The following is a 27,121-nucleotide window of genomic DNA, read 5'->3' as shown; positions in this document are numbered from 1 at the left end:
CAGCTAAACGCGCACAGCTCCCAGCCCGCCATGCCATGGGATCGCGATCCGTCTGTCGGAGCTTTTTGCAAGACGCACCCGCTTGAGACCAGATGGGGTTTCGCCCAATGTGCCGATTTGTCGATCGACGAAACAATTTATGCGCACTACGGAGTACCCTCCAATGGCTGGCCAACGTTGGCCTTTTTGTTTCCAGTCCTGAAACTCAAAACATCCGCCGTCGCTGGGGATGGCGGCCTTGGAATCAACAGCGCATCAGCGGTGTCGAGGCTCCAGAGTTACAAAAATGGACACAATTCTTACCACCCTCAGCCAAGGATTTGGATTCTACGTACGGAGTAATTACATATGTACTCTGTACTCGAAATTGTCATTGCCAATGCCGGTTGACAATGGCGGCGAGTTTCGGCATGCACACATGAGACGGGCTGTTCTTTTGGCCCGTTCTTTGTGCTCCTTCTGGTGAATGGCATTCTATGGAGAATGCTTGCATCTTGAAGTTTCTCAGCAGGGAACAATGAAAATTGTAGAATCATTGATGCAAAATTTCGAGGCTTCAAAAAAAGCAAAAATTCTGCTGCGGTGTGTCGCTGATGGGTATGGACCTTTTAGTCCGTACAAGAACTCGATAGTCAGAGGCAACTGAACTAAATTTGGAAATTCCCACTGAAAAAGCTCTCTCCGTTGTCTTTTGGGCCGCCAGGTACACACGGCTTCCCATGTTGCTTGGTAAAATTCCATGTGCTTATGGAAACTTTCGCCTTCGTCCATGGTTTGGCTTCGCATACGTATTATAAAGACCGGGGGTTAAACCAACAAAACCTTACTCCGGCGGGAAAGAGAATATATATAGCTCCCAGAAGGAGGTCCATGCTCCTCTCTCTAGCAGACATCCTCCACCTCAAGGCTTTTCCCGTCACTGTCTCCAAGCTCAACCTTGAGAGTACGCCCAAACACTTCAAACATCATCTCGACGCAAACTTTTGTTAACGCAGGGTCGTACCGGCCCTTGCTTAGCTCGTCTCTGATGAACGCGTCTATTGCAGAGTGGTGAGCGGAGAATAGATTTTGCCTGTCGCAGCACTTGTTCGCCGGAAACACTGAGAAAGAATTACTTACGCTGAGCCCATGCAGCTTCGTAAAAGCTGAAGCAGACTCCTTTCTCATGAAGCGTCTGCCGAATCAAGTCCCTGCCGGCTGGCGGGACGTGTGTGTCATTTTTACCAAAGATCTAAAAAAGAAGTAGCGGTATTAGCATGTGCGTACATACCTATTTTTTTCGGGCCCTATCTGGTTTACTGAGGCAACTAGATAAATCCCTACTCAAGCCTATGAGCTTACCATGACCAATTCGCCTTCGATATCGCCCGCTCTCTGCAGGCTATCGTCATTCTTTCCCTTGCCGAGGGTTTTGCTGTGTATGTCAGTCGCAAAGAAGCACACCGCAGCTTTAACCCGTTCGTCCAGCGCGCAGCGGTACGCCAGATGCCCGCCGAGGCACATTCCAGTCGCCCCAACGCGGCCATTGCACGTGGGGAGTGACAGCAGATAGTCGACACTGAGCTTTGCGTCTTCATCATAAGCTGTAAGTTTCTAGAACAACATCAGGTTCAGGCGTCATGGCCGAATACTCGTTAGCAGGTACGGGTTTCAGGGCCCATGGGGGAGCACACTTTGGTGATCTTCCATGCATTGCCCTTATCGGTATCCGTCGCATCGTATTTTAGTGGCTCTGGACCGGTAAATTCATGGTAGCTCGATGGCGCTGCGCAGATATACCCGTGGCCAGCTATCATGCGTGCGAAGCGGGTGACAGGTCCGGTCACTGCATCGGATGTTTCAGCACGCTCTTGAGCTAATTATCCAAGAGTTGTCGCGGTTTCTTCCGCAGGTGCTCTTGGGAAGCCCAGACGCGTAGCTAACTATATAATTAAGCAATACACGGGTTATTACGCGCACCTTGGTAAATTTCGCTGAACACAACCACGCCAGGAAATTTTGCCTTTGGGTATCCGGGAATCGTGGGATGAAACACATATATTCCTGTTCAATGGGCCAGGCACGAGTCAGCGCAGTCAAATTTATTAGGCCGTGTCCCCTAAATTGAACGTTTAAAAGCTCCCCTCCGTACTCCGTAGTGGTATTTCAATTTCTTTCTGCGAGGTCCGATTCTCAAACAATGGCTCTTTCAGCACTCCTTCTGTTCTTTAATTGAAATACAGTCAAGAAGTTTCGAGATAATAGCACCAGCAGCTTCTCAATTCAATTATGACTGCCATACTCAATTTACAAAGTGTTGTGGGTGTGGAAATCTCAGGACACTCACTCATGCTCCCCTCCCCCGCAGCGGAAGTTTTGACATCATAGTGTGACTCTTGGATCAGCATTTTTGTTTCTCTGGAGCGCTTTTGCACAAATGCAGTTAACCAATGTTGTTGTGATTTTGACACCTGAAAAGACTGTCAATATAAATAAAGATTCAAAGAGCAAAACAAGCAACAATTGCGCAGGCCACACAGGATATTTAACAAGGATGTCCGCAATCAAGGTTCCCGCGCAAAATAGCTAGTTATCATGTGATCCAACCAAATTTCACCCGTCCAGTTCTTAGGGGAACTTCGGCGGCTTTGGCCTTTTTAGCAAAGGTATATCAAATTCGGGAAACTCGTTCGCTCTATTCCAAGAGGCTTCCATGCCCCGTTCTGTATTTGTGCGACGACATGGGCCTCTGTAAACCTGCCCTCCGTGGTAACCATCCTTACATGCTTGGAGAACCCTGCGAATCTCTGAATAGAAGCCTATTTATCGCTTGGCCGATGGGGACCTTGAGATATAAAGATATATAACACCATCTAATTTCGACTCGGAGACGAGAACACCCCGGGGACAGCTTTCCTCCAGACGTTCCAAGGGCATTTAGCCTCTCTCCCCCAAACCCCTAAACTATAACTAACTACTGCACACCTCCCTCACCCTCCAGGAACCAAAAACATATGCCACCACCCGTGCTTTTCTTTATCCCGAGCTTTCTTCTTCTTCCGCCAGGATTCGAAATAAATATTAAAATAAGGGAGAGGCCTTTTTTCATATCTTTTTTCTTCTTTAATTGTTGTTGGTTTTTTAAAAAGAAAAGAAAGAGAGAAAAAGGTGAGGGCGTGTGTGAGTTTTGCGTCCCTCCCCCCCCAAAAGAAGAAACCGACCATGCAGGAAACAAATCCGGTCTCCAGCTTTCCCATTCATCCTGGTAACAAACAAAAAGAAACAATGGACTGCCTGAGCACCGCCACCACCATCACCATCACCGCCGTCATACACATAAACATCAGAAACCCAGGGTAAGCCCAGGGGGTTAAAAATGGAGCAAGATACCTGGAGAATAGAGCTTAAAAGCCGCGGAGGGGAAGAACATAATGTGAGAACAGGTATGTATGTATGTGTGTAGAGGGTAGGTTAAGATGGTATCAAAATCGAGGGAAAATACGTTGGGTTAAGAGAGCCTAGGGGCATCTCGCTATAAACGGGTACTTAGATCCGCTGATAGAAAAGCAGATAGGCGACCTTGTTCTCCCGAGCTGCCAATCGGCTGCTGGAAGTCCTCTTGCCCGAGGAGTCTCCTGACGCGGTGTTGGGTGGGCTGGTTCCGTTGGCCAGCGCGCTGACTGATTTTTTGCTTGCGTGGCTCGACCCCGAGCCGTTGACCTGGTTCCATCCACGCTCGCTGTCTTGCTCGTCGTCCTGGTCGAAATGGCGGAAGATATTCGACTGTGAACTGCTATCGAGAGATTTATGCTGCTCGAGGGCAGCAGCCTGGCTCGTTGGATCTTCCTCACTTCCTGCAAATGCAACATCCTCGCTTCGAACGCGGCGAATCACGGTATCATCGATACGGATCCATTCGCGGCCATCTTGACGGCGGATTTCCACCGTATAGTGCCCGCCGCTTGCATTTTTGCCATGGTGATAAATAACACCGGTAAGCCTATACTTGGGAAGGCCACCACCCTGGGCAGCTAACATATTTCGACGGTGTGGAGCGAACACCTCCTTGGGGATTTCGAGTTCCAAAGGATATCCAATCTTCTTCCAAATTTTCTGAGTGCCCTTTGTTACACTATCATAGTGGAAGCGCTTCAGATGGAGAATCAGGACCGGTGGTAGGCTTTCAATGAACACCTGCTTGGTGGCATTCACTTTGGTACCACGCGAGGAGCTAAAATCCCCGTGCATAGTTTCCGGTCTGGTAAGGCCCTTTAGTGCATCGATGATATTATTAACTTGAGGAGAGCCAATATCAAGTTGAAGCGACTGGTAAGGCTCCAAGGTAACGGAGTTTTTATTTCCGGGGACTCTGAATTCAGAGCGAAGGTTGCCACCGAAGATTCTCGTGATTGGGGATTCTGAAGCAATGTGTCCCGAGGATCGGGTGACGGCGGCTTTCTGCTTATGGCCAACTTCTAACCAACCTTCACCAGCGGAATCATCCGTCATGGAGACAGCATCGACATCTGAAGCACTTGCAGCTTCAGGCAAAGCGGAAGAGCTCTTTATTGCATGTAAGCACTCTTCGTGAAGCTCTTCAAACAAGAAACCGAGGAATTCTTGGGCATCTTGTTGATGGCCTCGCTGTAATCTGTTAGAACTGAATCTGAGTCATAACATGGTAAGGGGTGGATATATACTCACGCGCATATCTCTAAAGCGAGGGAGATGTCTGATGACCTGGTAAACGTATTCTGGAATGAATGATGACCCATATTGCTCTAGTTCAGTCTGCTTCAAACGTTGCCGCAACTGCTCGACAGAACTTGCCGAGCCAATTACTCGAAATTCTCTCATAAACATAATCCTGCGAAGGCAATACGTCAGCCACCAACAAGCCACTTGCAATCCAGGGAAATATAAACTCACATTGCATCGAGAAGCGGGAGCTCGCTCTTGAAGCTGTGTGCAGCACGACGACTAACCCGATCAAGGAAATCATAAAACGGAACACAAAAGACGAGAACTTGGAGGATCTGCTAGAAGTAAGCTCCAATTCGGAGTCGAAATGCAGAAGTCTTTGGAGATATTATACAACTTACCGAGTTCATATAACACATATTACCCGTATTTACAAGACCTCGAGGCTCAACAAAGGCAATCTTATTGCTATAAAGATCCGCTTCTGAAGCCAAGCTATTAATAACGTCGACGAGAGATTCAGACTTGGACGGAGCCAAACCGCCAACACCCGATGTTGACACGGCATCATCACTTCCCGAGGTTGGCTTTTTCGTCCGAACAAGGTCGGCCCATGATTTTGGCTGCGAACGAGGTGGAGGCGTTGCTTTCAAGTCCTGCTGGTTAGCAGTACTTTGGCTAGGCTGCACTGACTCAATGGGTTTAGTGTTGTCTGTGGCACTTCCGGTGGTCTGCTGTCCTTGCTTCGAAAGGTTGGGTGTAGCTGGCATGATGGGAACAACAGGAACGATCGGAACGATTGGGGCTGCCATTCGTGGCGTGCTTGCCTGAGACACTTGACGAACATGGGACGGAGATTGTGAGTTGCTGGAAGACGACGGAGTGGTTGGCTGTGTCGAGGTGGGTTCAGATGGGGCGTGGGAGGCTGTTGGAGTGGGAGTGGCAGTACGCTCGGGCAATGGGGGTTCTGCTTCAAGACCGGGTTTCTGGGGTTCATTTCCCTCGCTGTCGGCCTTGAAGGAGAGAGCCACAGATTGCTTGGTAACTTCAGCGATCCTGGGCTTTCGCCGTCTCCGAGGTAGCTTCTCAGGGAATGGGGCCTCAGGAACCGACAACCAGGGCAGCTAGATTGATGTGAGGTGAGTGAATTTCTTTTCTCCAAAGCGCAAACATTGACAAGGAAGATTAGAACTAACCGGTGGCTGAAACGGTTCTCTAGCGGTGGGTTCTATGCTTGTGCGCTCATTGACCGAAGCTTCCGGAACAACTGCACTAGGAACGAACGCAGTGCCCGAGCTTGTCGAACCTCCATCAATTGCTTTGGATTGGGCCTCCGCCGGGCGGTTTGTGGATATATCTTCCTGTAAATCCGAAGTGGCAGATGACGGGGCAACGATTGGGGGAGGCGTCGAGGAGAAGGACGAAAGCTGCGGCGTTGAGGCGGTAGTAGGGGTCTGCAAGGGGAATGAAGGTGGTGGGCCGGTTGCGGCGATATGCTGGGAACGAGGGTACGAGGAGACGATCAAAGGACTGTACGACTGGTACGGTTGCGGTGGTGGAGGGTGTGGCATCTGTTGATATGGATACCAGTGCTGCTGGTATTGGTGGGGTGCGTATGGGGGTAGAGGACCGGTCGCGTGAGGATGGGGGTGGTGATAGCCCATGTATGCTTGGGACGAGCGCACATTAGGCGGCGCCGACGCATAGGGAATATCGTGCTGCCGGCGAGGAGGAGGCAGGGGCGGCTGCCCGTGAGGCAGCGGGGGCAGATGATGGTTCATCATGCCCCGACTTTCGGACGGCGTAGCCTTTTTTGACTGCTGGGTGGGAGATGGCCTAGCGGCGAGCCATCAATGCGAAAGGAAGAGCAGTGAGAGCACAGAAACAGCCGCGGGCGTTCCGCAGACTTAGCATCCCATTGCGGAGAAAAAATTGGGTGCCTAACAGAGGGTTGGGTGCCGCTGGGCCGGATAGCAAGCCCTGGGGTAGGTCCTTTTGCGACCAGGTCTTCCACCACAGTTGACAGACGGGGAGTTCGCCTGGAGGAGCGGAATTACCGATTATTATGGCAAAAGCAAGTAAAAGAAGGCGAGGCAAACAAGACAGGCGGGAGTCCAGGTGGCGGAGAGGCGGGCAGCGGGCGGCGACAGACGTGCTCCTCTTTTCCTGCTGCGATTAATTTTTGTGTTGACGATGTTTGTCGTGAAACCAGCGCGGCTGACTAACCCCGGTCACGGGTCCGCAAAAACGGGCGTTGTGGCGCCATGTACCGTACAGACCGTGACCGCAAGTTACCCGACGATCTCCCCTCTTATCGCAGAGTGAAACAGGTGCCCATACGTACGGTACGCCGTACAGAACGGTATTCGCCGGCGCAGGCAAGCTCACCTTCGTCGCCGCCCCTCATCGTCATCTCAAAAGCTGCGTCTCAAGCAACGCCCTGCAATCCGACGGCCCCCTCGGGGTATCCAAGGGACCACGAGCCTTGATCGCTTCCTACCCACTCCCAATCTTCGTCCCACTTACATCGAGCTGCCTTGCGATGTGTTCCTGAAGGCGAGCCCGATCTGCCTGGCGCCTGTGGGCCCCCTACCCCTGCGATAGAGCTTCCTTTTCTGCACATTGGATTCCGTCGAGCAATGTCGTCCGCTTCGGGGCCATCCTCTAACCCGTCAAAACCGGCAAATACACAAGTCCAACTTGGACCTCCTCCCGCAGCCCCGACCTACACCGGAACCGTCGAAACAGGCTCTCACCGCCGAGGCTTTGCGAATCCTGCCTCAGTGAGAAATTCGTCTGCACCGAGAAACAACCAGGGCCGAAAGCAGCAGCACAAACGTCATCGTCGGCCCCGCTTGGTAGACGAGGATGCGCTTGCAGAGTCTGTATGTGCTTCTGCTCCGGTTTCGGTCTCAAGGCGTCTTCATGCTGACTTCAATACGGACCAGATTGCAGTGAATAGCACGATGAGTCGAAAAGGACAGACCTCGATCACCCATCTGATGAACTTCTCCCTTCCACCCCGCCCACACCATCGTCACCACCACCACCACCAGCATCACACACCGTATAGACCGCCTCGCCGTACTCATGGATGGGGAATCCGTTCGGGTGCGGTGGATAAAGCCAGGTTCGATCGATGTCGTAATTGACAAGGGACCAGCCCCATTGTACTAACTACCACCCAGATACGTCCATGCCAACTATCGGTTCATTGTAAATCCAACGAAGAACTACCACTCCCAGGCCACAAATGCAGATGTCCACCTTGACTGGGATACGGTTTTGCAGGTTTTGGTTTCCTCCGAAACCCAGAAGACTAGTTGTCCGATCTGCCTCTCCACCCCCGCTGCACCGCGGATGGCCAAATGTGGCCATATATTCTGCCTTCCTTGCCTCATTCGGTATATGCACTCTAGTGATGACTCCAATCCAGTTCCCGAAAAGAGGCCCAGATGGAAAAAATGTCCGATTTGCTGGGATGCCATCTACATATCAGATACTCGTTGCGTTGCATGGCATACAGGACAGCAAGCCGACATGCTTATGGAGGGCGGTGATGTTCTGCTTCGGTTGGTCTGGCGGATGCCGGGAAGCACACTGGCCCTTCCCCGCGACGGCGCAATTATTGGGCCCGAAGAAGACATTCCATGGTACCATATCGCAGATGTGCCCGATTACGCTCGGATCATGAAAGGTGGCGAGGACTACATGCTCTCTCATTATGATACTGAGATTGAGGAGCTCAAAAAGCTGGAGCATGAAGATAATCTACTTTTTGGGGAGGATTCAACATGGACAGGCAAAGCGATCGCGGCCGTCAAAGATGCAAAGGAGAAGGTAAAAGGAATCGGCAATCCCCCGGAACTATCGAGAGAATCAGTCGAGCGACGACCGCCTAGAACACTTCCGTCTGAACCCTTGGATGGTGCTCCTGATATGTATCATTTCCAACGAGCGTTAAAGTCCGGCAATAGTTCTTCGAGTGCATCTATTACCGGTCCAAGTCTAGGCTCGAGTAGTTCGAAGATCAACGATGCGACAACGGCCGAGGAGTACCTTTCTGCAGGTATTTCAAAACTGACCATCGACTCGAACGAAGCCAACCCTTCAGTTAAAACAGACACTGTCGCTAAACATGGCCGCTCGGTCACCGCGGATAAATCAAGATCTGGCCATATGCCTCACTCCAGCGATCAACCGTACTATTTTTACCAAGCTCTCCCTCACTTTTATCTTTCACCTTTGGACATACGCATCTTGAAGGCAGAATTTGGCGATTTTTCACAGTTTCCATCTGCGATCCTACCTCGAGTGGAGCACATATCAACAGGCTACGTGGTGGATGACGAATTACGCAAGCGTGCGAAGTATCTAGGCCACTTACCGTATGGGTGTGAGGTAAGTTTTTTGGAGTGTGATTGGACCGATCTTGTTAGCCCCGCAATCCTCGAGAAGTTTGCTCCTGAAATCAGCCGCCGTCGGAAGCGAAATAAGGAGAAGGCGGCTACAGAAGAAAAGGAACGTATCCGCGCGGAGAAAGAGGAAGACGACAAGAGGTGGGCCGCGGTCAGGAGGAAGAGGCCGAGTATAGGAGCTCCCTCCAACCAGCCGTTTTCGGAAACTGATTTCCAACCTCTTGCGGGTCCGTCTAGCGCAGAGGTCCCCCCGGTTCCTGAGGCGACCTTCCCCCAGGGCCCGCCTTCACCCGGACCATCTCGAGAGCAGAGCCATTCGTCGTTCGCTGCGCTCGCTTCACCGTCCAGCAGTCCACCGACACGCCGGACGGTCTGGGGCACGGCAGCTGTGGAGTCCAGCTCGGAGCCATTGCCATACCGGAGCCAAAACGAGGTCGAAGACGGATGGCTCCAGGGTTGGGAGAGGGAGCTACTGCTGGCAGAGCAGGAAGAGGTTCTTGCGGTGCGAGAGAACGCAGCTCACGCCGCAGGAAACGGTAAACGAAAGAAAAACAAGAAAATCACGCTGATGTCCACCAACGCCAGGCGAGCAGCTTGATCGATGTAATTGTCGTTTGATCGATGTGTATCTTTGCTGAGAGGCGTGCAAAATATATGTATTTTTGCTTCTGTAGCTACGGAGTACCCTGGGTGCAGATAGTAAATAGATTGGTGCTACACACAACCTGAGAACAAGACAAGTGTCTGGCTTCTGTTCAAGTGTGGAGACGATCTCTTGGGACAATCTCTACGGCGGGTGTCTCGATGACACCAGGGTTGAAACAGCATTGACCCATCTGTCCCCGTTGAATCATCTCATCTCTGCATCCCGTCCCAGCGTATGGTGCTGGCGAGGACTCCCCCCGTAACGAGCGGGTTTTCGTCCCGTCCCTGTCCGGTCAGTCACGTACTGTATTATAATGTATGTAATACACTCAGGATGCCAGACAGCGGGGAACCGGGCCAATAGGAGAGCGTTTATACTTTAATTACACGCCAAGCTCCCCTCCGCGTCCTGTAACACCCCGTAACAGTCGTAACGAACGGACGCCACAACCGCCCGAGCCGCCACAGAGCGGCGTGATTGGCTGGGAGGTGTGGCACAACAGTGATTTAGGGAGATCGCAGCTTGAAGAGGCCAATCTGAAAGTGTATGAGAGACAAGAGACCACAGCGGAGACCGATTTTCTGTCCCTTTTTTTTTTTTTTTTTTTTTTTTTTTTTTGGCTTTTTTTCTCTTTTTTCTTTTTCTTTTTTTTGCGCCCTTTTCTGTGTTGTCGCTCCGTGGATGGCCAGTCGCTGCTCCTTTATATCTGCTCCTCTCCCAGGATGACGCTGACCCGCTCACAGACCGGCAAGACGCCAAAGTAAGTTCCCTTTTTCGTCTCTTGTCTGCTTTTGTCTGTTTTGAGCACACCACTAGGAAAGCCCTGGAGGCATGACTTCGCTGTGGTGATACCTTGTGTTTTGAATTAGACCAATTTGCGCCTGAATTGGATATGAATTCCCGGTGCTCGCGCGAGAGCTTCGGGGCTGTTTCCTCAATTCCTCTCCGCTAGCAATTTCGATCGCTGATTTATGTTATCAGGAAGGTCCAACCTGACGGCTTCGTAGAGACCCCGAGCAGACGCATCACCAGGAGTCGCGCGTCGAAGAGCCCGGAATACAACGAAGCGGAATTGTCATCCAGCCAGATGATTGCTTCTGGGAAGCCCAGAAAGCGGCGCGAGGCTGAGAAGCCGGTGGAGGATGTCCAGGCGGAGACCAGATCGAACGGCGCTGCATGCCCCGCTGCGACGACGGAAGCAAAGGCCGAGCAGGTGGTGGAGCACGCGGACCACTTCGAGTTTGGTGGTTCGTGGGGTGTGCTGTCTATGATGATCGGCTTTCCGCTGCTGATGTATTACATGTGGATTGGTGCCGTGTATTACGACGGGCATCTCCCTCTGCCGGCTGAAGGTCAGTCCACCAGCGACTTTGCTCGGCATCTAGCGCATCTAGTGTACGAGGGTGCTTTCCCGTCCGTCAAGGCGTGGGCTATCTACTGGATCTTCTTCATCTTCGAGGCGCTGTGCTATATGTTCCTCCCTGGCATTGTCGTCAAGGGCAGACCGCTGGACCACTTGGGTGGAAAGCAGCTCCTCTACCGTTGCTCTGCCGTTTCTTCCTTTTACACGACCATCATCCTCGCTGTCGGCCTTCACGTCTCTGGCCTCTTCAAGCTTTACACGATCATCGATGAATTCGGTCCGTTGATGAGCGTTGCCATTCTCACCGGCTTCATCATCTCGTTCATCGCCTATTTCTCCGCTATGGCTCGTGGCGCCCAACACCGCATCACCGGATACCCGATCTATGATTTCTTCATGGGTGCGGAATTGAACCCGAGAATGTTCGGAATCTTGGATTTCAAGATGTTTTTCGAGGTTCGGCTGCCCTGGTACATCTTGCTCCTGGTCACCATGGGTGCTGCCGCGAGACAATATGAGAACTATGGATACGTGAGTGGAGAGGTTGGATTCTTGCTTATGGCTCACTTTCTATATGCCAATGCTTGCTCCAAAGGTGAAGAGTGCATTATTGCAACATGGTGAGTACCTTCCAAGGGGAAACCTACCAAGGAGGCTTCGTTTTCTGACAATTATGCTCTGTAGGGACATCTATTATGAGAAATGGGGTTTTATGCTTATCTTCTGGAACCTTGCTGGCGTCCCTCTCAGCTACTGTCATTGCACCGTCTACCTTGCCAGCCATGCTCCAGAAACCTACCGCTGGAACAAATATGCCCTGGCCGTTATGTACGTCAGCTATCTGTTCGTGTACTGGATCTGGGACACGACGAACAGTCAGAAGAACCGCTTCCGCCAACAGCAACGCGGCGATATGGTCCTGAGGAAAACATTCCCACAACTCCCATGGCAGACGGTCGAGAACCCTCGAACCATCACCAGCAAGAAAGGTGACACTATTCTTGTTGACGGTTGGTGTAAGTATACCCAATTCACAGTCCGAGTTGGTCTCGCTGGCAGCGCTGATCATATCTAGACGGCTACGCACGAAAAATCCACTACACCTGCGACCTCTATTTTGCACTCATGTGGGGTCTCGTCACCGGATTTGAAAGCCCGTTCCCTTGGTTTTACCCTGTTTTCTTCGCGGCCATGATCGCGCATCGTGCCATGAGAGATATCCAGCGATGCAGAGCCAAGTATGGGGAAGCATGGACGCAGTATGAGAAGGAGGTGCCTTATCTCTTCATCCCAGTGAGTTCGCCCAATATCTTTGACAAGCAGTGGAGATCTGGACTGTGTGATTGCTAATAAACTCCCTGTGTGCAGTATGTCATCTAGGTGGTGGCATTGTCATCAGTCTTTCGGAGATTCGGTGGATTTTATCGTTTCATTTAGCCCCGCCCCATAGTTTTATTTATTTATTTCTTTAACTTGGGGATTATTTTAGAATACTTCTTTTTAATGGAGGTTGTGACATATAGTGTACCATCGGCAGATCGTCCGTCTCCCCGATACTGCGGGATTGCTTGGGTTTATTCGTAAAAGGGTATGATGGACTCTGGTTGTTTCTAGCTCGATGCCATCGTAATGTTCGAGAGGCTTGGAGAACAAGCCATTCTCGCTGAAACTGGTGGTGTGTTTGTAAGTAGGCAACTGAAGAAGTTTGGATGGAAAATGGAAGAGTGCGGCTGATCTCAATATCTTTCGGGGAGATTCAGGGGCCGGACAAGAAGTTGTGACCATTGAAAAAAGAAAGGCAAAGATAAGGGTTCTTATTTATATGTTATCACAATCCTACTCCGTACAGTGAGGGGACATCGGTCCATTGCGGCTTGGAGCTTCAGTCTTCTCCCCCCTTTCGCAACGTCTGCGGGTTATGCGCGACTCGATGGCCATGTTGGTCGTAGTAAACAACCTAGAGGACGTCAATTCAACCCACCCTGATGTCTCAAAATCTCTTCAACCGTGACGAATTCACTTACCTTTGGCGGATTCTTAACGTTCTCTTCCCGCGCTTCTTCCTGACTTGTCACAATATTCTCAACCTGCTCGCCGAACGGGATTCAGCTCACCAGTGCCAAGATGAAATTCCATCAAGGAAAAGATAACGTACTGTTCCCTTGCGAGTACCTCCACGGATCCTAGTCTCGACATCGTCACCTTCGTGGATGGGTTCGCCGGTCTTGTCTTTGACCTGATCACTCATGTTTCGTGATTTCGAGTTGAGTTGTGGGTATGTGAACGAATTCTTATCTTTTCTTTTATTTCTCAACCTGAAAGCATGTGGGCTGGCAGGGTCATATATAGCTTCCCAAGTCGGAATCCCTTATTTATACATGGGACTGCGTTCATACGTGCATTGTCCAGTGTATACATACACGAAGCAATTATCAAGCTCCAGCTTGATATCTATCCTCGATTTTTTCAACCAAAAACATGGAAAAAGGTCCACTTCAACCTTTTTCCCTAAGCCCCCCTCTCAGAGCATGCGTCTAAAATAAGATTATGACGTCTGGGATGACATCAGACGGCTCGACCAGCACCGGGCGCGAAACTCAAATAGAGCAGCTCCTTATATATAGCAGTGATGGGGATTTATGAGAAATTCAATACGGGAGGCGGCTATTTTGCCTTTGCCATCAAGTCCAATTATGTCTCGTTTGGATTGAACATAACCGTCTGTTTGTCTATTCCTCACATCATGGCTCTTGCTCTCCAAGGCCTCACATTCCTCCAGCAGTACGCCGCATCATGGATGCACGGAAAGACAAAATCGTCCTCTAGGGCTCTGAACCTCGGTGTCCTATCCACCGCTTCGATTAACGCTGCGGGAAGTAAGCGTCCCAATATTGTTTTCCCATTACACTTAAACGCCAGAAGAACTACATAAAACTAACACCCTGCTTCTCTCCCAGTCATTCATCCCTCCGAGACCCATCCAGATGTAAACCTCTACGGCATTGCTTCACGCGATGCGTCGAAGGCTGAAGCCTATGCGAAGAAGTATGGCTTCAAGAAATCTTACGGTTCATACCAGGCCTTACTTGACGATCCGGACGTCAACATGGTATATATCTCGCTGCCCAATAGCTTGCATTTTGAATGGGCCAAGAAAGCCCTGCTGGCTGGAAAGCACGTCCTTTGCGAGAAGCCGTTTACCTCAAATGCAAAGGAGGCCAAGCAGCTGGTAAAGTTGGCGAAAGAGAAGAAGCTGGTACTGGAGGAAGCGGTACGCTTGCAGCCAAAATTCCCATGACTATCAGAACCATGTTGATCGTTTCCCATCCAAAATAAAAAGTTCCATTGGCAATTTCACCCAGCAGCACACCTTTTCCGCTCCATCCTCGAATCTGGGACATACGGTAAAATCATCAGTACAGATGCTTGGATGACCGTCAGCCCCGGCATCCCCGAGGGCGATATCCGTTGGAAATTCGACCTTTCAGGTACTACCACCACCACTACCACCATCCCCTTTCCCCCGACTCTTAAATCTCCTCCAACTGAACCCCTATATCCCAGGCGGCTCCCTCATGGACCAAACCTACGCGCTCTCCTTCACCCGCTACGCCATTCACACCACCTCCCCCCCACAAACCATTCTGTCCGCCGTCTGCCGCCCCTCCACCCGCGACCCGCGCATCGACGCCGCCATGCACGCGCACCTCCTCTTCACCTCCCCCACGACCCCGAACCACACCATCTACAGCCGCATCTACACCGACCAATCTCGCAGTCGCGCCTTCTTCGGCCTGCTGCCGCGCCTCTGGGAACTGCCTTCCATCGAGGTAGAAACCGACACCGCAACGATCTTCTTCTACAACGCCATCATGCCCCATCTCTACCACTACATCTCCGTCACCGATAAGCGTACGGGAAAGACGGAATATCTGACGCAGCAGTCTGGCGGGCCCGTGTGGGGTGATAGGTGGACCACCGGTGGAAAAGGAGGGAAAGCGTATTGGAGTACGTATCGCTGGCAGCTAGAGGCCTTTATGGATAGGGTTAGGGGTAAAGAGCCGCCATGTTGGGTGAGCAGCGAGGATAGTATTGCGCAGATGGAAAGCATTGATGCGATATACAAGGCTGCAGGGCTGCCTGTTAGAGGAATAAGCGGGAAGGCTGGGTGATTATCCATCACCTGTACCAGATGGGTCACTTGATGTCGCATGACAAAAAGGGAGGAGGAGGGTATAAGAATCAAAGCATTCTAGTGAGATAGTACACTATAATCAGCTACACCCCATTGGCACTGTTGTGTAGTCCAAAAGTAAATGTACCCAATTAATGTAATCTATCAAACCAATCTAATCTTAATTGGAATCTAATGCTAACATGGTCGTATCTTACCCAAGAATATTCATCTTGCATACTGGAACTCCTACACGTAGTTAGATCAAGCAAGAACTGAACACTCACATAACATAATCGAATGCTAGTCCTGCCACTTCGCTTCACAATTTATAGTATCCACACTGCTATGATTTAGAGAACCAAGGCGTGGGCGGCTGGGTAGATTGCTAATAGCACCGTAGCTATTTGCGTTGGTATCGCGCATACATTTTCCAGAATTGGCGCTCTGGCCAGCACCGGGATAACCACCTAAGTTATGGGTTGGTAGGGAAACGCCTAACAGTGGTGGTGAGGACGATGGCTCTGGTGGAGCCATTGGGGGAGTCGGAGAACCTATTGGAGATGTAACCGGGTTTGTATGTACCGTCAAGCTTTTAGTGCTACTGCGACCATTTGGAATGATAGCAGAACTAGTAAGAAAGAGATTTGATCTTGGCGGTACAGGGCGACCCCGACTCAAAGCTCTGGAAGAGTTTGAATTCCTGAGAGAGGGAACAACACGAGAAGCAGCGGCGAAAATAGTATCGCGGAAAGGGATAGAGACAGCATCTTGCTCGATGTCCGAACGTTTATTCATGGTACTTGAGAGGGTGTGGGGAAGATAGAAGCCAAGCTTCCCAAGTGGGATGGAAAGGCCATGGATAACCTTGGATAGGACAGATTAGTTAAAAAGCCGGGACGCTGATAGCAGAGAGTGGAATAGAAGAAGGAAACAAGGGTGCCTACAATACTGCAAATGACCATAAACCAAACCACAACGTACATTGTATCTGCCAGGTGCTTTGCGTCTTCACGGAGTTTACCATCGACCCTGAAATAATTATGGAAGTATTCCAAAGCAATATAAAGATAGAAAATAGCACTGACACCGATCGGACCAAAGAAACCAACAAAAGCTGCCTGTCGGAAGTCTTCAATCTGCGAAATGTATTTGTGCATGGCGAAAATCACAGGGATACGCCGGAAAAGGAGGACGAGAAGACCCAAAAGAACAAGTCTGTAAAAAGGAATGACGTCGTTATGGACGAACTCCGACCATGGACAAACCGCTCCAAACCACATGAAGACTGAAAGATTGAGTAACATGTCAATTGTTGGGTGTAGGGAATCATCCAGCGTCTCGAGCCGGAACCAGTCACTATTAAATTGTTTGGTTTGGTAACGCTGCTTATAAACCCCACAGGGGAAAAATGGAGGGGAAAGACAGGGAAAGGACAGACTTACTCGATGGTGAAAACGTTTCCGGCAATAAAGCATGCAAGAACATCATCACTGCCAATCATGCCACATGTGCCAACAATAAACAACTAGACAGTTCAGTGAGATGTTGACCGTAGAAATAATGGCAGGGGCTGTATGACTTACAGCTAAAGCAACTGCGAACACAAGAAAGCTCTCTCTATCGATATACTTATTGTCTTCGGCCCAATGCAAAAGCACCTTGGCCAGCCAGCCAACCGCGATGCCATAGAGAACACTGAGAAAAATGGTATAACCCCAGGTTTCACCAAGCCACAACGCCATGGCTGTTCGGGTACCACCGGATTCATCAGCGCCGCTGGATCTTGCATACTGAATGAGATACACTGCAACAAACAAGAACGGGTATCCAAGACCATCATTAGCACCAGACTCAGCGATGATAACGCGCTGCAGAGGTTTTGGGACGTTCTTGTCCGCGAATTTACCCTTGACGATTGAGTTGGACAAGACGGGGTCTGTCGGAGTAACACAAGCCGCCACAGCAAGAGCATGGAGATAAGGCGTATTTGGCACCAATCCCCAGATAACCACGCTAGTACAAAGCCACATCCCGGTCATGCCAGGTCCAAGAAGTAGTGAGAGGGTCTTCCATTCTTTCAGTAAAAAACGACTTGGAAGCTGGACACCGGCGATGACAAGCTGCACACCAAGTACCAGGCGGGAAAAGTAAAGAGTTATGGCGTTCAGGGCCTCCTGGGAACCGTTGGCATACTCAATAGGCTTGATGAAGTTGGCAGCATTGTGGGAGAGAGAGACTCCAGCTAAAAGAGAGATAACTGCCGCGAGCGGCCAGAAGAGGCCGTATAATTGTCAGAACGAAGGATATTAATAAGGGTACTTTGTATGTAGAGCTGATGTCCGAGTTGGCACAGGGGCGGAGGCGAGTGCCAAGACTTCTACTTACAGGCATCTGAGAGATATAGTTTCTCTTTAAAAAGGTGCGAAACCAGGCCGAAAATGGTGACAAAGCCGCCTAACGTCGCGCAGACGACATTGAAGTTGGTGACCGCGAGGGTCGGCATGCCGTACGATGAGTTAACTCCGAGGTCGCCTTGCTCTCGAATCGTTCTTGGCAACCCTTGGGGGGCGAACAAAGAGTGCGGAAGCTAAAATATGCTTAATGCAATCAAGAAATATGAATGGTGGGGAGTACGCTGTCTAATTTGCATCACAACCGTCTAGATATGAAGGACGGGAATGTGTACGCAGTATCGAGTTAAATCTCCGGATGCTATGCAGGGCCTGGGTCCTTAGGCTGTTGGGATATGGATGGCATATATATTTTCTTTTCTTTTCTTGGTTTGTGAAGATACCCGAAACGAAATAAACGCTCATTAAGGGAAGGATAGTTCGGCAAGGGTTATTGAGATAAAGTCGTCCTCAGAGCACGCGTGAAATCGACTTCTAGCTTGCTCACTGGGGGTGTTTATGAAACCTGCGCAGCGGCTATCCCACCCACGACCACGGAGATCTATCAGTGGAGGCTCCGGAAGGTGATTGATTTTAGTGGAATGGAAGGGTTGGACGGGGAGTTCCCGCGTATCCGGATGGCGTCGTTCGCCGTGGACTCCTACCGAGCAGGGATAATACCGACAAGACAAGACGGGAAAAAAGGCAAACCAGCAACAGGCTCGAGCCTCCTAGACCACGCCCTGCCCGGCGACGGAGGGTATGCAGAGATCGGTGGGAGGAGAGTAGATGCGAGGGAGAGGATGGGAGAGGACGGGAGAGGATGACGAGAGGTGCCATCAGAGGACGAGGGCGCGAAGGCAGTTAAATTCCCGCCTTCACCCGCAGCCCCCCAAGCACCGGGGAGGAGCGACCCTCTCCACAACGGCTCGGTCAGCAGACTCTTGGCGGGCGGGCGCTGTGGCTGCGGTGGCGGCGGTGGTGGCTCCACAGCACGCTTGCCCTATCGGATTGTTTACCCCGCGTCCGCAGGCCATCAGATGACGCGACCTCCACGGAGATGCGCTCTGCTGCCCTCTCAGCGCCGTGAAGGATGACCGGTCTGTCTCCGCCCACACGGCCCTTGGGGGCCAATAGGGGCCCTGTTTGGCGGTTTCACATGTCCCGACTCGAGCGCCCAGCGTCCCGACTCCCACTCCTCTTCTCTCGCCAACATTCTTGGCTCCTCGAGAGTTCAAAGAGCGTTTCCTCTGCAGTTCCATGTCATCTTTAAGGTGCCCTGTGAAGGACAGATTTCGTATGGGTTCATCGAGGCCTGGACTCGGGACCTGGGGTCCATAAGCCAGGATGTCGTGTAACTGGCAGGGAAACATCCAGTTAGCTTTGCTGCTTGTGGAGAGCGGTGTTCCTCAGCCGAGAGTTCTGCCTCCCCAGAGCGACTGCAGATATCCACAGCGGGGGACCCCGATCCTCAGACGCAATGCATACTGGAGCATTTCTTCGCTCCCTTCCCCCGTGTTCTTGTGACTAGACTCATGCGCACTGCAGAAGATACACGGAGAATGCGAATGAGGTTGATGTGAGATGGATAGGTAGGTCTAAAGACGGTTTTTAAACTTTGGTGCCATGTCCACATGCGCCCCAGAAGATTTCTGTATGACAAACAACAAAATGTTAAACTCGGATATTTTCAAAGTGAGGACCCAAATCGGACAAGCCAAGCAAAATCAGGTAGATATACCGAAAGTGTTTCAAACAAGGGTATCAAATGCCCGGTCCCTTACCTGCCTTCATTGGGCTGACTTTCCGCCAAAACTGTCAGATGGCTGCAGCAACGTTCCAATAGATGTCAGACTGTAAATAGTAGACTGAAAACACTAGCCCTCCAAAAAAATAAAATTAACAAATATGAACAGCTGAATATTGTGTGTCACAGCATTACATGCCACTTCAGAACCGCGACCAAAGTAGCTGTGTTGAACCGAAAACCGTAGGCTCATGTCGCATCATCATTCCCATCGTCTTCTAGAATATTCGAGTCCTTCATGTCCTGTGCCCCTTCATTCTCACCAACCCCGTCATTGATTTCCTGCAGACCAGTCTTGGCTCCTCTTACCGCCAACCGATCCGCGGCCTCATTTCCTGGATCCTTGTTGTGCCCCTTCACCCATTCAAACAGTGTTTTCACATTCAATAGTGTGCGCTCCTCAATCTTGGCTCGGATGGATTGGACCAGGTCCTTATTTTCAACAGGCTTGTGATCCGTTGTCATCCATTTATTGCGCTGCCACCGGACGAACCACACAGTTACGCAGTCAATAGCGTACTTGCTGTCAGTGTAGATTGTAACATCACGGTGACGCGGTGCAATGTCCAGCGCACGGGATATGGCCGTCAGTTCCGCTCGCTGGTTGGTCTGACGATTACCTTTGAGGGGTTCTGAGACATTCCTGCATCAAACAAGCCCATTAGTCCCGTAAATTGTGCAGAATAAGCATCTCAAGGGAAAGTACCTCTCATCACCAGGACCAAAATATACCCCGACTCCCGCCTTAGATACCGCCTTACCATTCCCCAATGAACTGCCGTCCGTGTATATCTTCAACATATTCGGCGGCGGCACCGGTTTAGCCTGCAATTTTGTTGCAGCTTTTTGCTCCGGAGTCTTGTATACTAAACGCCCAGTCGACGGGTCCAGCAATATATTCGGATCAAACCCATCTTCCGCACCAGGGGGCAAAGGGCCCGTGCCCGGCGGATATTCATTCCCGAATTCATCCTTTAGCGGCTCTGCCGTCATCCCCGGGGCGCCACGTAGTTTTACTTTCTTCGACGACGCCTCCGCACCCGCTCCATTATTCCCTTGCTCTCGACCCTGTCGCACAAATTCATCTGCTTCGGCCCAGGTGGAGAACTTGCGGTATTTCGGACCACGGAATCCTTTAATCTGATCCTGCGCAACTGCCCAATCGGTATACACGCCGGGCTGTCTGCCGCGCTGTACGCCGTAGAACTTGGTACTCGTAGCTGTTGAACTTTCCGACACCGGAGCCTGAGTCCCGGTCAAGAATGCTTTTGCTTCTGGAACCGTAAGGAAAGATTGGACTACAAAGAAAAAGAAAGTCCTCCAGATTAGTATATATTATAATCCCCATTGAAGCTTGAAGCACCCACAAGGAGAGAGAGGAGAGGAAGGGGGGTTTAAATTCAGACGTACAGACAGCTCCTTTAAACCCTTTTACCTGAGCCAGGCAGTCATTCCATGAGTGATATATTCCAGGCTTAAATCCGCTCTTCACGGCGTAAAATTTCGTCTCTGTACCCCGCTTTCGTTTTGTCCCTGCAGCCGCGGGAATCGCGGTTGGTTGCGTCGGGGATTGGGGCGCGGGCGATCGGTCCGGGCTTTTTGCATTCGGAGGTGGAACCGAAGTCATGATTGACAACGGATGATGAGCATCGATGAGGGAAAGATAGGTTCGGAAAAAGGGAGATGAGGACGTGGTGATACGGAAGAAGGGCGGGAGGAGGAGGAGTCGCTTCCACAAGGGAAGAAGATGGTGGGGTGTAATTCGGGACGTGGTGGCTGCGATGATTGACGGCGTGACGGTCTGTTGACAAGGGGTGAAAGTGATGGAAGTTAGGACTTATGGGTGTTCCGTTGGTTCGTACAGACTTGGCTTTTATAATGAAAGAGAAAAAGACATTGGAGGTGGGCTGCGATGGAGCTTCCGTCGACTTTGGCACTCGTTTTGGCGCTGGGTTCGAATTTGCGCCGAGGCCAAAGTTTCGCTTTGAGGGGGAGATGGGCATGCAGGTTAGGCAAAGCTTGAAAGCGTCGAAACCCCCCTTTGCGATGACAGCCGAAATAAATTCGCTTCATATCTACTCATAAAAGTAATATTGCTATCAATATGATCGGCGTAGCTGTGGGGTTTCCAGTCCCTTCTACTATATTTTTTAAATCCCAGAATATAAACAATAGAAAGTACCTGCGCTTGCATGATTTCAGGGACACATCTAGATCTATGACCCCGTCCTCGATTTTTTTGGTGATGTAATATATACCGGAGAGACAAATAAAAGAGCAGTGGATTTACATTTTGGCTTTGAGAAGGGCACCGAAAGCATCCAAGCCAGGTGGGCCATCGTAGATGAGCTGTTCAACAGCGCGGGCATTGATCTATTGAAACTGGTTAGAATCACCCAACATATTTCGAAGTGAAACATGGGCAACTAACATGCTGCATCCCCAAGTCGTCAACCCTTTCAACTCCTAGAAGACGCATAGCCGTTTGAGTTTCCTCGTTCAGAACTAAAAGTAAACCATTGTTAGACACAAAGCGTAGGACGGCTAGGCTACTAAGACTTACTCTGCAAGACTCTTTCCACTCCCTCAATCCCGCCAGCTCCAAGACCAAAAAGCGCTGGTCTCCCGATTCCAACCGCTTTCGCACCCAGACATAAGGCTTTCACAACATCTGTGCCTCGCTTGATCCCACCATCGACCCATACTTCCAATTTATCGAAAACTTCAGGGCAATACTTTCGCATCTCGAGCAATGTATGAACTGCTGGAGGAGCCGTATCCATAGCTCTACCACCATGGTTTGAGAGAATAATGGCCTTGACTTGTGGAGTGTGCAGGGATGCGATGTAGGCGTCCTCGTGTGTCTGAAGACCCTTCAGCACGATTGGAAGATCTGTATGTTTCGCCAGCCATGGAAGCGTCGTTTTCCACGTTAATGAAGGATCCGTGCCGCCGAATAGCTGCTTGCCGATGCCACTTCCACCGACAACCGGTGTTCCACCGGATGCCTTGACCATCTCCGCGGTGCTAAGATTGTTGGGTTCTTTAGTTCGCTCATCATCCTCCCGTTTACCAGGGACGGGGACGTCAAGCGTCAGGCAGACAAATTTGATGGCTTTGAGCTTTTTGATGCGAGCAAGCATCGTCTCGCTCTTGCTTTTGTCTGTCTGCACATATAGCTGCCACCCGAAGATCTGATCTGGCTTTGCGTCCTTCACCACTTGCTCTGGAGTCATGGAAGCATTGTTGGAGATTAGCTGCATGGTCCCGAACTTCGAGCAAGCTGCAGCAATGCCTGCTTCACCTGCTGGGTGTGCAAGACGTGCCACTGCAGTCGGAGAAACATAAATTGGTGAACCAAGCTTGTAACCTAAAATATTCGTGGAAAGGTCGCATTTTTTGCAATCAATGAAGACTCTGGGTCGGAGTAAGATGGACCGGTAGACAGAGTTATTCAAATGTTTAGAAATAAGGTCGTCAGCTGCGGAATAGTAGTATCCCCAAGCCTTTCTGCTGATCTGTTTCGTAGCCACCTGTTCAATATCATCTAGATTAAGGAGAGACGCCATTGGCGGTGGGCCTTCACGTTCTGCAGACGTCGGTGCCTTCACTGGGGTAAGTTGGTAAAGTGTCGTAGGGTCGACAGTCCCGAGACAAGCCTCCGGCCGTAAATTCTCCTCCAAAGTCCCACTGGGGTGAATTGGGTCATATTCTTCAGTAGCATCTTTTCCCGCTAATTTCAAGATGATACTCGCGCCCCCAGGATGATCCGGAAGAAAGTCTGTCACCTATATTTGCAGTTTAACATAAGGTCAACCCGCAATACCGCATAAAATTCACAGAAGTGTGCATGATGCCCGACTCACATCGTAAACCTTTCCGTAGAGCACAACCCAACAGCTGTCAACGGTGTTGTGCTTGGCGACTGCGAGTTGATGTCAGCAGGAGGGCGTTTTTTTGCCAACGCCGCGATCGACGACAATAGTTTGGTTCACCAATGAATAGATCTCAGCACGCACCTTCTGCTGCATCCAGAATCTTCTTTTGTGCCATTGCCTTTTCCCGATGTTCGTCGCCTGCTTGATCGGCGTTTTGACTTTCGGCTTTATTTCTTGATATCACGGATGACAGCAATTGGAGGATAAAGATGACCAAACGAAGCAAGAGATGGGCAATTACGAGCCCAATCGCACCGGCGAATTATAAGTAACTGGTCAGCGATCGCAATACTTGCAGGTTATTCAGGCAGGAGAGGGAAAAAACAAAAAGTCATAGAGTTTTCCAGCTTCAACCGGCAAAAAAATATATCAACCGCGGGGAGCGCCGAAACCTGATATTCTGGGGAAAGCTTCGGGTTTTCATATCTCTTCCCCAGCAGTTCGATGGGGCAAAACCTTCTCACCAAGTCGGCCGAGTTCTGTGAAAGGCTCAAGCTTAGAACTTTAAGTCGGAGCTCGAGACCCAGTGGACACTTCCAGGCCTATCATCATCCTATGGATTACATTCAATGTCAGACTTACTGGAGGTTGTGGGTCCACAAGTTACGAAGATTGCAACACACCTCTTCTAAGGTAGCAAGGGAAGTTGCTCGAATATCTTGGCGATGGCAGGAAATCTGAACCGACTCAGAACACCAGACGGATATTCCCGTATTGGTACGGAGTATGGTTCCTGGAAACCTAAGATGATGTGGCGCGTCCCCTGCCCTCAAAAACCTGACGGTTTGGATGGATAGCCAGGTTCAAAGAGCCCAAAACCATGTTTGGGACCACGGGTAATTAGGCGCGGAAAGCCCAAATCGAAAGCTCGGCAAGAATCCCGCGTTTTAAAATCCGCCCAAAAGGTTAAAGGACGGACGAGAGAAACGAGAACCAAGGGACGCGCTCAGGTATAGCCTCTAAGCTCCCATTTTGATACTGTACGAATGTGGCATCCTATGTCTTTTAGGCCGGATTTGCCTGACGATGCAATAAAGGCCCAAAAATGACACAAAGCCTAGATGTTTCGAAGTGGATAGCAGAGAGAATTGAGCTCTTTATATAAATGGACAAACAGGAAGTCGAGGACGATGCGTACATCGCAGCCGCCATTGGGCATGCTTGATATTTCAAGATTTCTTGCCGAAATTTAGGCATAAAAGTTAAGGAGAGCTGGGAGCTTTAATTTGGTTATATTGTCATCCTGTGGAAGGCAGAGCAAATAACCTTCACGTCCGAATTCGTATAATTCGATTGAACAAAACAGCAAAGCGCGAATGGTTGTTATAAACCTGCGACAACCACCTACGAACTTGTAATGCCAGTCGACGAGACATGACTGAACTTTCGGTATGTAAGGGGTACAGGAAGTCCTGAAAGCTCGCCGACGATCACTTAAACGACCTTCCAAGTGAGACGCTGCAGACTATAATGCAGAGATCTCTTTTTCGTACCTTGTGTGCCACGCCCAGGCTGTTCCCACTGTAAAAGATTCGGCTCAAGCTTGCAACATATTTTCACGACGACTAATGTCCGTGATGGCCTTGTCGAGATAGCTGCTACCAAAGATTTTCAAGTGATGGATGCTGGCAGATGCGGTGTGCTTGTTTCAATCGTAAGAGATAATCGAGGCCGCTTCGTTGGATAGACTGCTGGGAATCATAGCGCCTCGAGTGAAAACATTTCAAGGTTCACATCGAATCTTGCCTCAATGGATATCTTCTGGGTAGCTATGGTTATAGGATAGCAGAGGTGCCGATTTTTAAGGTGCCCGACACACAGGACAGTTGCCTTGTGACGGAAAGACGTGAGCAGCAACATGCCCATCTTCATTCAAGGGTTTCTCGGAAATATCGAACCAAGTATTACCATTCTACCCCGTAGACGGCCGTTTTCCATGATTGTGGCGTGCCCCGTCGTCCAATGAGGGAAAAACAGGATGCAAGATATACGGATCGTGAAGCCGTAAAACGCAGCAAATCATCCTTACTTAGATTGGCGAATCCACAAGTAAAGTTCTTCGAATTCTGTAAACCTATGAGACTGTCTCAAATCATCTGAACAGATAGACCTTGCATCCGCGTCACCAGGCAAGGGGCTTTCTCCGACAGGTTCCTAGCGGAGGAGAACTAAGCTGGTTATTTGCTATGTTGAGTGAATTGGACTGCCTTGGGCGTGCCCAAGGTCCAATCTCACGGGTCTTTAGGCAGACAATGCGATAGAGAGTTAATCACCCCACGTTAAATTCTTGCTTGCTGGAGGAATGAAGGGTAAGTTAGAGTTGCTGAAGATGTGGTACGAATATGATGTCAGGCCGAACCGAATTTCGGCGCTTTGGCCAGCTCAGGTGACGATGGCTTTATCGCCTTTCGCAGATTGTTTCTCCTCCTTTTCGCCTCTCCTAAACCCCTAGTTGCTTTCGATCAACGTCGTCTCCCATCTCGAGGCAAGCAGAAAGAGCGCTGGATAATATGGTCGATTGAAGTTTTTAACTTTCAGGGAGAGGCAAGAAGCAAGACCCCTTATACCCTGCACGTTTTAAGCGCTTTTATTTTTGATTATTTTGACACAAGTCTAATCTTTCGCTGGGCGATCATGTTTGAGGTAAGTTACTACCGTGAGATACGACGCTAGAACATTATTTCCTGACCGCTTCATCGTATCCACGCCCGTACTTCTACCACCCACTCACCCTCGAGAGCCAGTCGTTTTTGATATCCACATGTACATGAGAAGGAGGGGAAAACTAACAAGGAATTTCACCTATCAATCTAGCGTCGTGCCAGCGAACGATACCGTCTGCGCCTCCACCGCGCCCGCTCCGTCGTCCTCACCGAGCAGGAAATCGTTGAAGTCCGCGCCGCACAACGCACTTTCGAAGGAGCGTACATCCGTACCTCCCTCTCCCAGTTCTCCTTCGCGCTTGTCGTGCTGAAGATTTTCACCGCCGAGTTTTACAGCATAGGTGCGCTGTTCGCCGTCTATGGAGCGGCCGTGATGGTTGTCGGCCTGTTCCGCCGGCAGCAGGGGAACAAGTCGTTCTTCTCGGAGGTTGACGATGATGGTGTGAACAGGAAGAAGTTTCGGACGAGTGGTAATGTGGTCGTGGTCCTGACGGCGCTGAGTGTCGCAGCGTACGCGTGTCTGATGGCGTTGACCGTGACGCTTGATATATGAACTTTTGTATGGCTGAAAGGCCCTCCGGAGAGTGAAAGATTGTTTTGATTCAAGGTAATATCTTTCGGTTGGTTAAAGGGGGGTTATTGTCCTATTTCAGGGCGAAATGGGTGGACTTGGTTTGGTGAAGCCTGAGGCGCTATCTTTGTCTGGGGGTAGCCGCATTCGAAGTTGTCGGTGCGTCATTGCTTTCGGACGACCGAGCGAGGTGTGAGAAGCACAAACGGCTCTCGACGGCTTTGAAAGCCAGAGCAGCTGGGCGTCTGAGATGGCGCCAAAGGGGACTCATCACGGTCAAGCGGCCTTGACCGGTTCCCGAGGCGGCTCAGGCTCGGGATAAGAGAAAGCTGGTTGAATGCAGCTCACCGAAATGCTGGTTTACAGTGCGACCAGAGGCAATGCGGCCAAAGGTAATATGCATGTCTACGGAGGTATTTTCGCTCTACGCAGTAATTATAATAATAATTTACCCTGGGTATTGCTTTA

General features: G+C 50.4%; 10 protein-coding genes across 10 annotated transcripts; 4 read left to right on the top strand and 6 right to left on the bottom strand.

The window, feature by feature from the left end:
- Positions 1 to 584: 584 nt before the first annotated feature.
- D8B26_000890 (uncharacterized protein) lies at positions 585 to 2,476 on the bottom strand. Its single transcript, XM_066123377.1, has 5 exons — positions 2,327 to 2,476; positions 1,674 to 2,043; positions 1,342 to 1,593; positions 1,120 to 1,231; positions 585 to 1,037 (listed from the first exon to the last, which is right to left on the bottom strand). The coding sequence occupies exons 2-5, from the start codon at positions 1,794 to 1,796 to the stop codon at positions 883 to 885; spliced, it is 642 nt and encodes a 213-aa protein (XP_065979451.1). The 5' UTR covers positions 1,797 to 2,043; positions 2,327 to 2,476; the 3' UTR covers positions 585 to 882.
- Positions 2,477 to 2,803: 327 nt separating this feature from the next.
- On the bottom strand, positions 2,804 to 6,837 carry D8B26_000889 (uncharacterized protein). Its single transcript, XM_003070923.2, has 5 exons — positions 5,877 to 6,837; positions 5,082 to 5,804; positions 4,909 to 5,015; positions 4,684 to 4,846; positions 2,804 to 4,623 (listed from the first exon to the last, which is right to left on the bottom strand). Exons 1-5 carry the CDS (start codon positions 6,462 to 6,464, stop codon positions 3,526 to 3,528), a joined length of 2,679 nt encoding a protein of 892 aa, XP_003070969.1. The 5' UTR covers positions 6,465 to 6,837; the 3' UTR covers positions 2,804 to 3,525.
- Positions 6,838 to 7,117: 280 nt separating this feature from the next.
- Positions 7,118 to 9,823, top strand: D8B26_000888 (uncharacterized protein). The gene is made up of 3 exons (XM_066123376.1): positions 7,118 to 7,565; positions 7,629 to 7,810; positions 7,869 to 9,823. Exons 1-3 carry the CDS (start codon positions 7,320 to 7,322, stop codon positions 9,694 to 9,696), a joined length of 2,256 nt encoding a protein of 751 aa, XP_065979450.1. The 5' UTR covers positions 7,118 to 7,319; the 3' UTR covers positions 9,697 to 9,823.
- A 502-nt stretch (positions 9,824 to 10,325) lies between these two features.
- On the top strand, positions 10,326 to 12,561 carry ERG4_2 (C-24(28) sterol reductase). Its single transcript, XM_066123375.1, has 5 exons — positions 10,326 to 10,504; positions 10,726 to 11,727; positions 11,792 to 12,123; positions 12,183 to 12,400; positions 12,476 to 12,561. The coding sequence occupies exons 1-5, from the start codon at positions 10,467 to 10,469 to the stop codon at positions 12,485 to 12,487; spliced, it is 1,602 nt and encodes a 533-aa protein (XP_065979449.1). The 5' UTR covers positions 10,326 to 10,466; the 3' UTR covers positions 12,488 to 12,561.
- Positions 12,562 to 12,735: 174 nt separating this feature from the next.
- D8B26_000886 (uncharacterized protein) lies at positions 12,736 to 13,575 on the bottom strand. Its single transcript, XM_003070926.2, has 3 exons — positions 13,263 to 13,575; positions 13,132 to 13,194; positions 12,736 to 13,064 (listed from the first exon to the last, which is right to left on the bottom strand). Exons 1-3 carry the CDS (start codon positions 13,353 to 13,355, stop codon positions 12,990 to 12,992), a joined length of 231 nt encoding a protein of 76 aa, XP_003070972.1. The 5' UTR covers positions 13,356 to 13,575; the 3' UTR covers positions 12,736 to 12,989.
- Positions 13,576 to 13,731: 156 nt separating this feature from the next.
- D8B26_000885 (uncharacterized protein) lies at positions 13,732 to 15,434 on the top strand. Its single transcript, XM_003070927.2, has 4 exons — positions 13,732 to 13,983; positions 14,065 to 14,378; positions 14,448 to 14,595; positions 14,672 to 15,434. Exons 1-4 carry the CDS (start codon positions 13,737 to 13,739, stop codon positions 15,277 to 15,279), a joined length of 1,317 nt encoding a protein of 438 aa, XP_003070973.1. The 5' UTR covers positions 13,732 to 13,736; the 3' UTR covers positions 15,280 to 15,434.
- A 150-nt stretch (positions 15,435 to 15,584) lies between these two features.
- D8B26_000884 (uncharacterized protein) lies at positions 15,585 to 17,787 on the bottom strand (the record flags this gene model as incomplete). The annotated part of the gene is made up of 5 exons (XM_003070928.2): positions 15,585 to 16,148; positions 16,229 to 16,640; positions 16,727 to 16,809; positions 16,868 to 17,526; positions 17,670 to 17,787. 5 exons carry the CDS (start codon positions 17,785 to 17,787, stop codon positions 15,585 to 15,587), a joined length of 1,836 nt encoding a protein of 611 aa, XP_003070974.1.
- Positions 17,788 to 19,034: 1,247 nt separating this feature from the next.
- Positions 19,035 to 21,341, bottom strand: D8B26_000883 (uncharacterized protein). Its single transcript, XM_066123374.1, has 3 exons — positions 20,892 to 21,341; positions 20,188 to 20,779; positions 19,035 to 20,124 (listed from the first exon to the last, which is right to left on the bottom strand). Exons 1-3 carry the CDS (start codon positions 21,106 to 21,108, stop codon positions 19,671 to 19,673), a joined length of 1,263 nt encoding a protein of 420 aa, XP_065979448.1. The 5' UTR covers positions 21,109 to 21,341; the 3' UTR covers positions 19,035 to 19,670.
- A 235-nt stretch (positions 21,342 to 21,576) lies between these two features.
- D8B26_000882 (uncharacterized protein) lies at positions 21,577 to 23,803 on the bottom strand. The gene is made up of 5 exons (XM_003070930.2): positions 23,501 to 23,803; positions 23,348 to 23,406; positions 22,045 to 23,269; positions 21,913 to 21,986; positions 21,577 to 21,854 (listed from the first exon to the last, which is right to left on the bottom strand). Exons 1-5 carry the CDS (start codon positions 23,532 to 23,534, stop codon positions 21,768 to 21,770), a joined length of 1,479 nt encoding a protein of 492 aa, XP_003070976.1. The 5' UTR covers positions 23,535 to 23,803; the 3' UTR covers positions 21,577 to 21,767.
- A 2,126-nt stretch (positions 23,804 to 25,929) lies between these two features.
- D8B26_000881 (uncharacterized protein) lies at positions 25,930 to 27,117 on the top strand. The gene is made up of 2 exons (XM_003070931.2): positions 25,930 to 26,062; positions 26,234 to 27,117. Exons 1-2 carry the CDS (start codon positions 26,054 to 26,056, stop codon positions 26,633 to 26,635), a joined length of 411 nt encoding a protein of 136 aa, XP_003070977.1. The 5' UTR covers positions 25,930 to 26,053; the 3' UTR covers positions 26,636 to 27,117.
- Positions 27,118 to 27,121: the final 4 nt, after the last annotated feature.

The sequence above is a fragment of the Coccidioides posadasii genome, chromosome 1 (assembly GCF_018416015.2).
Source record: "Coccidioides posadasii str. Silveira chromosome 1, complete sequence".
Taxonomy (NCBI): domain Eukaryota; kingdom Fungi; phylum Ascomycota; class Eurotiomycetes; order Onygenales; family Onygenaceae; genus Coccidioides; species Coccidioides posadasii.
The sequence above is the reverse complement of the archived record's forward strand: the minus strand, read 5'-3'. Positions and strand labels throughout refer to the sequence as shown.

What these genes read in the sequence shown, in the direction of transcription:
- D8B26_000890 (XM_066123377.1), bottom strand. Translation starts at nt 1,796, where the DNA reads ATGATAGCTGGCCACGGGTATATCTGCGCAGCGCCATCGAGCTACCAT. An exon ending in ATGCATGGAAGATCACCAAA is followed by an intron (nt 1,594 to 1,673) that starts GTGTGCTCCCCC and finishes ATGTTGTTCTAG; the next exon opens with AAACTTACAGCTTATGATGA. An exon ending in TCGAAGGCGAATTGGTCATG is followed by an intron (nt 1,232 to 1,341) that starts GTAAGCTCATAG and finishes CTTCTTTTTTAG; the next exon opens with ATCTTTGGTAAAAATGACAC.
- D8B26_000889 (XM_003070923.2), bottom strand. Translation starts at nt 6,464, where the DNA reads ATGATGAACCATCATCTGCCCCCGCTGCCTCACGGGCAGCCGCCCCTG. An exon ending in ATATGTGTTATATGAACTCG is followed by an intron (nt 5,016 to 5,081) that starts GTAAGTTGTATA and finishes TACTTCTAGCAG; the next exon opens with ATCCTCCAAGTTCTCGTCTT. An exon ending in CTCGCTTTAGAGATATGCGC is followed by an intron (nt 4,624 to 4,683) that starts GTGAGTATATAT and finishes AACAGATTACAG; the next exon opens with CGAGGCCATCAACAAGATGC.
- D8B26_000888 (XM_066123376.1), top strand. Translation starts at nt 7,320, where the DNA reads ATGTCGTCCGCTTCGGGGCCATCCTCTAACCCGTCAAAACCGGCAAAT. An exon ending in AGGATGCGCTTGCAGAGTCT is followed by an intron (nt 7,566 to 7,628) that starts GTATGTGCTTCT and finishes AATACGGACCAG; the next exon opens with ATTGCAGTGAATAGCACGAT. An exon ending in GGTGCGGTGGATAAAGCCAG is followed by an intron (nt 7,811 to 7,868) that starts GTTCGATCGATG and finishes ACTACCACCCAG; the next exon opens with ATACGTCCATGCCAACTATC.
- ERG4_2 (XM_066123375.1), top strand. Translation starts at nt 10,467, where the DNA reads ATGACGCTGACCCGCTCACAGACCGGCAAGACGCCAAA. An exon ending in CAGACCGGCAAGACGCCAAA is followed by an intron (nt 10,505 to 10,725) that starts GTAAGTTCCCTT and finishes TTATGTTATCAG; the next exon opens with GAAGGTCCAACCTGACGGCT. An exon ending in TATTCTTGTTGACGGTTGGT is followed by an intron (nt 12,124 to 12,182) that starts GTAAGTATACCC and finishes GATCATATCTAG; the next exon opens with ACGGCTACGCACGAAAAATC.
- D8B26_000886 (XM_003070926.2), bottom strand. Translation starts at nt 13,355, where the DNA reads ATGAGTGATCAGGTCAAAGACAAGACCGGCGAACCCATCCACGAAGGT. An exon ending in GAGGTACTCGCAAGGGAACA is followed by an intron (nt 13,195 to 13,262) that starts GTACGTTATCTT and finishes TTCGGCGAGCAG; the next exon opens with GTTGAGAATATTGTGACAAG. An exon ending in ACGTTAAGAATCCGCCAAAG is followed by an intron (nt 13,065 to 13,131) that starts GTAAGTGAATTC and finishes GACGTCCTCTAG; the next exon opens with GTTGTTTACTACGACCAACA.
- D8B26_000885 (XM_003070927.2), top strand. Translation starts at nt 13,737, where the DNA reads ATGGGGATTTATGAGAAATTCAATACGGGAGGCGGCTATTTTGCCTTT. An exon ending in TTCGATTAACGCTGCGGGAA is followed by an intron (nt 13,984 to 14,064) that starts GTAAGCGTCCCA and finishes CTTCTCTCCCAG; the next exon opens with TCATTCATCCCTCCGAGACC. An exon ending in AGCTGGTACTGGAGGAAGCG is followed by an intron (nt 14,379 to 14,447) that starts GTACGCTTGCAG and finishes CAAAATAAAAAG; the next exon opens with TTCCATTGGCAATTTCACCC.
- D8B26_000883 (XM_066123374.1), bottom strand. Translation starts at nt 21,108, where the DNA reads ATGACTTCGGTTCCACCTCCGAATGCAAAAAGCCCGGACCGATCGCCC. An exon ending in AGGGTTTAAAGGAGCTGTCT is followed by an intron (nt 20,780 to 20,891) that starts GTACGTCTGAAT and finishes TTTTCTTTGTAG; the next exon opens with TCCAATCTTTCCTTACGGTT. An exon ending in TTTGGTCCTGGTGATGAGAG is followed by an intron (nt 20,125 to 20,187) that starts GTACTTTCCCTT and finishes TGTTTGATGCAG; the next exon opens with GAATGTCTCAGAACCCCTCA.
- D8B26_000882 (XM_003070930.2), bottom strand. Translation starts at nt 23,534, where the DNA reads ATGGCACAAAAGAAGATTCTGGATGCAGCAGAAG. An exon ending in GATTCTGGATGCAGCAGAAG is followed by an intron (nt 23,407 to 23,500) that starts GTGCGTGCTGAG and finishes ATCAACTCGCAG; the next exon opens with TCGCCAAGCACAACACCGTT. An exon ending in AGTGGAAAGAGTCTTGCAGA is followed by an intron (nt 21,987 to 22,044) that starts GTAAGTCTTAGT and finishes GTTTACTTTTAG; the next exon opens with TTCTGAACGAGGAAACTCAA.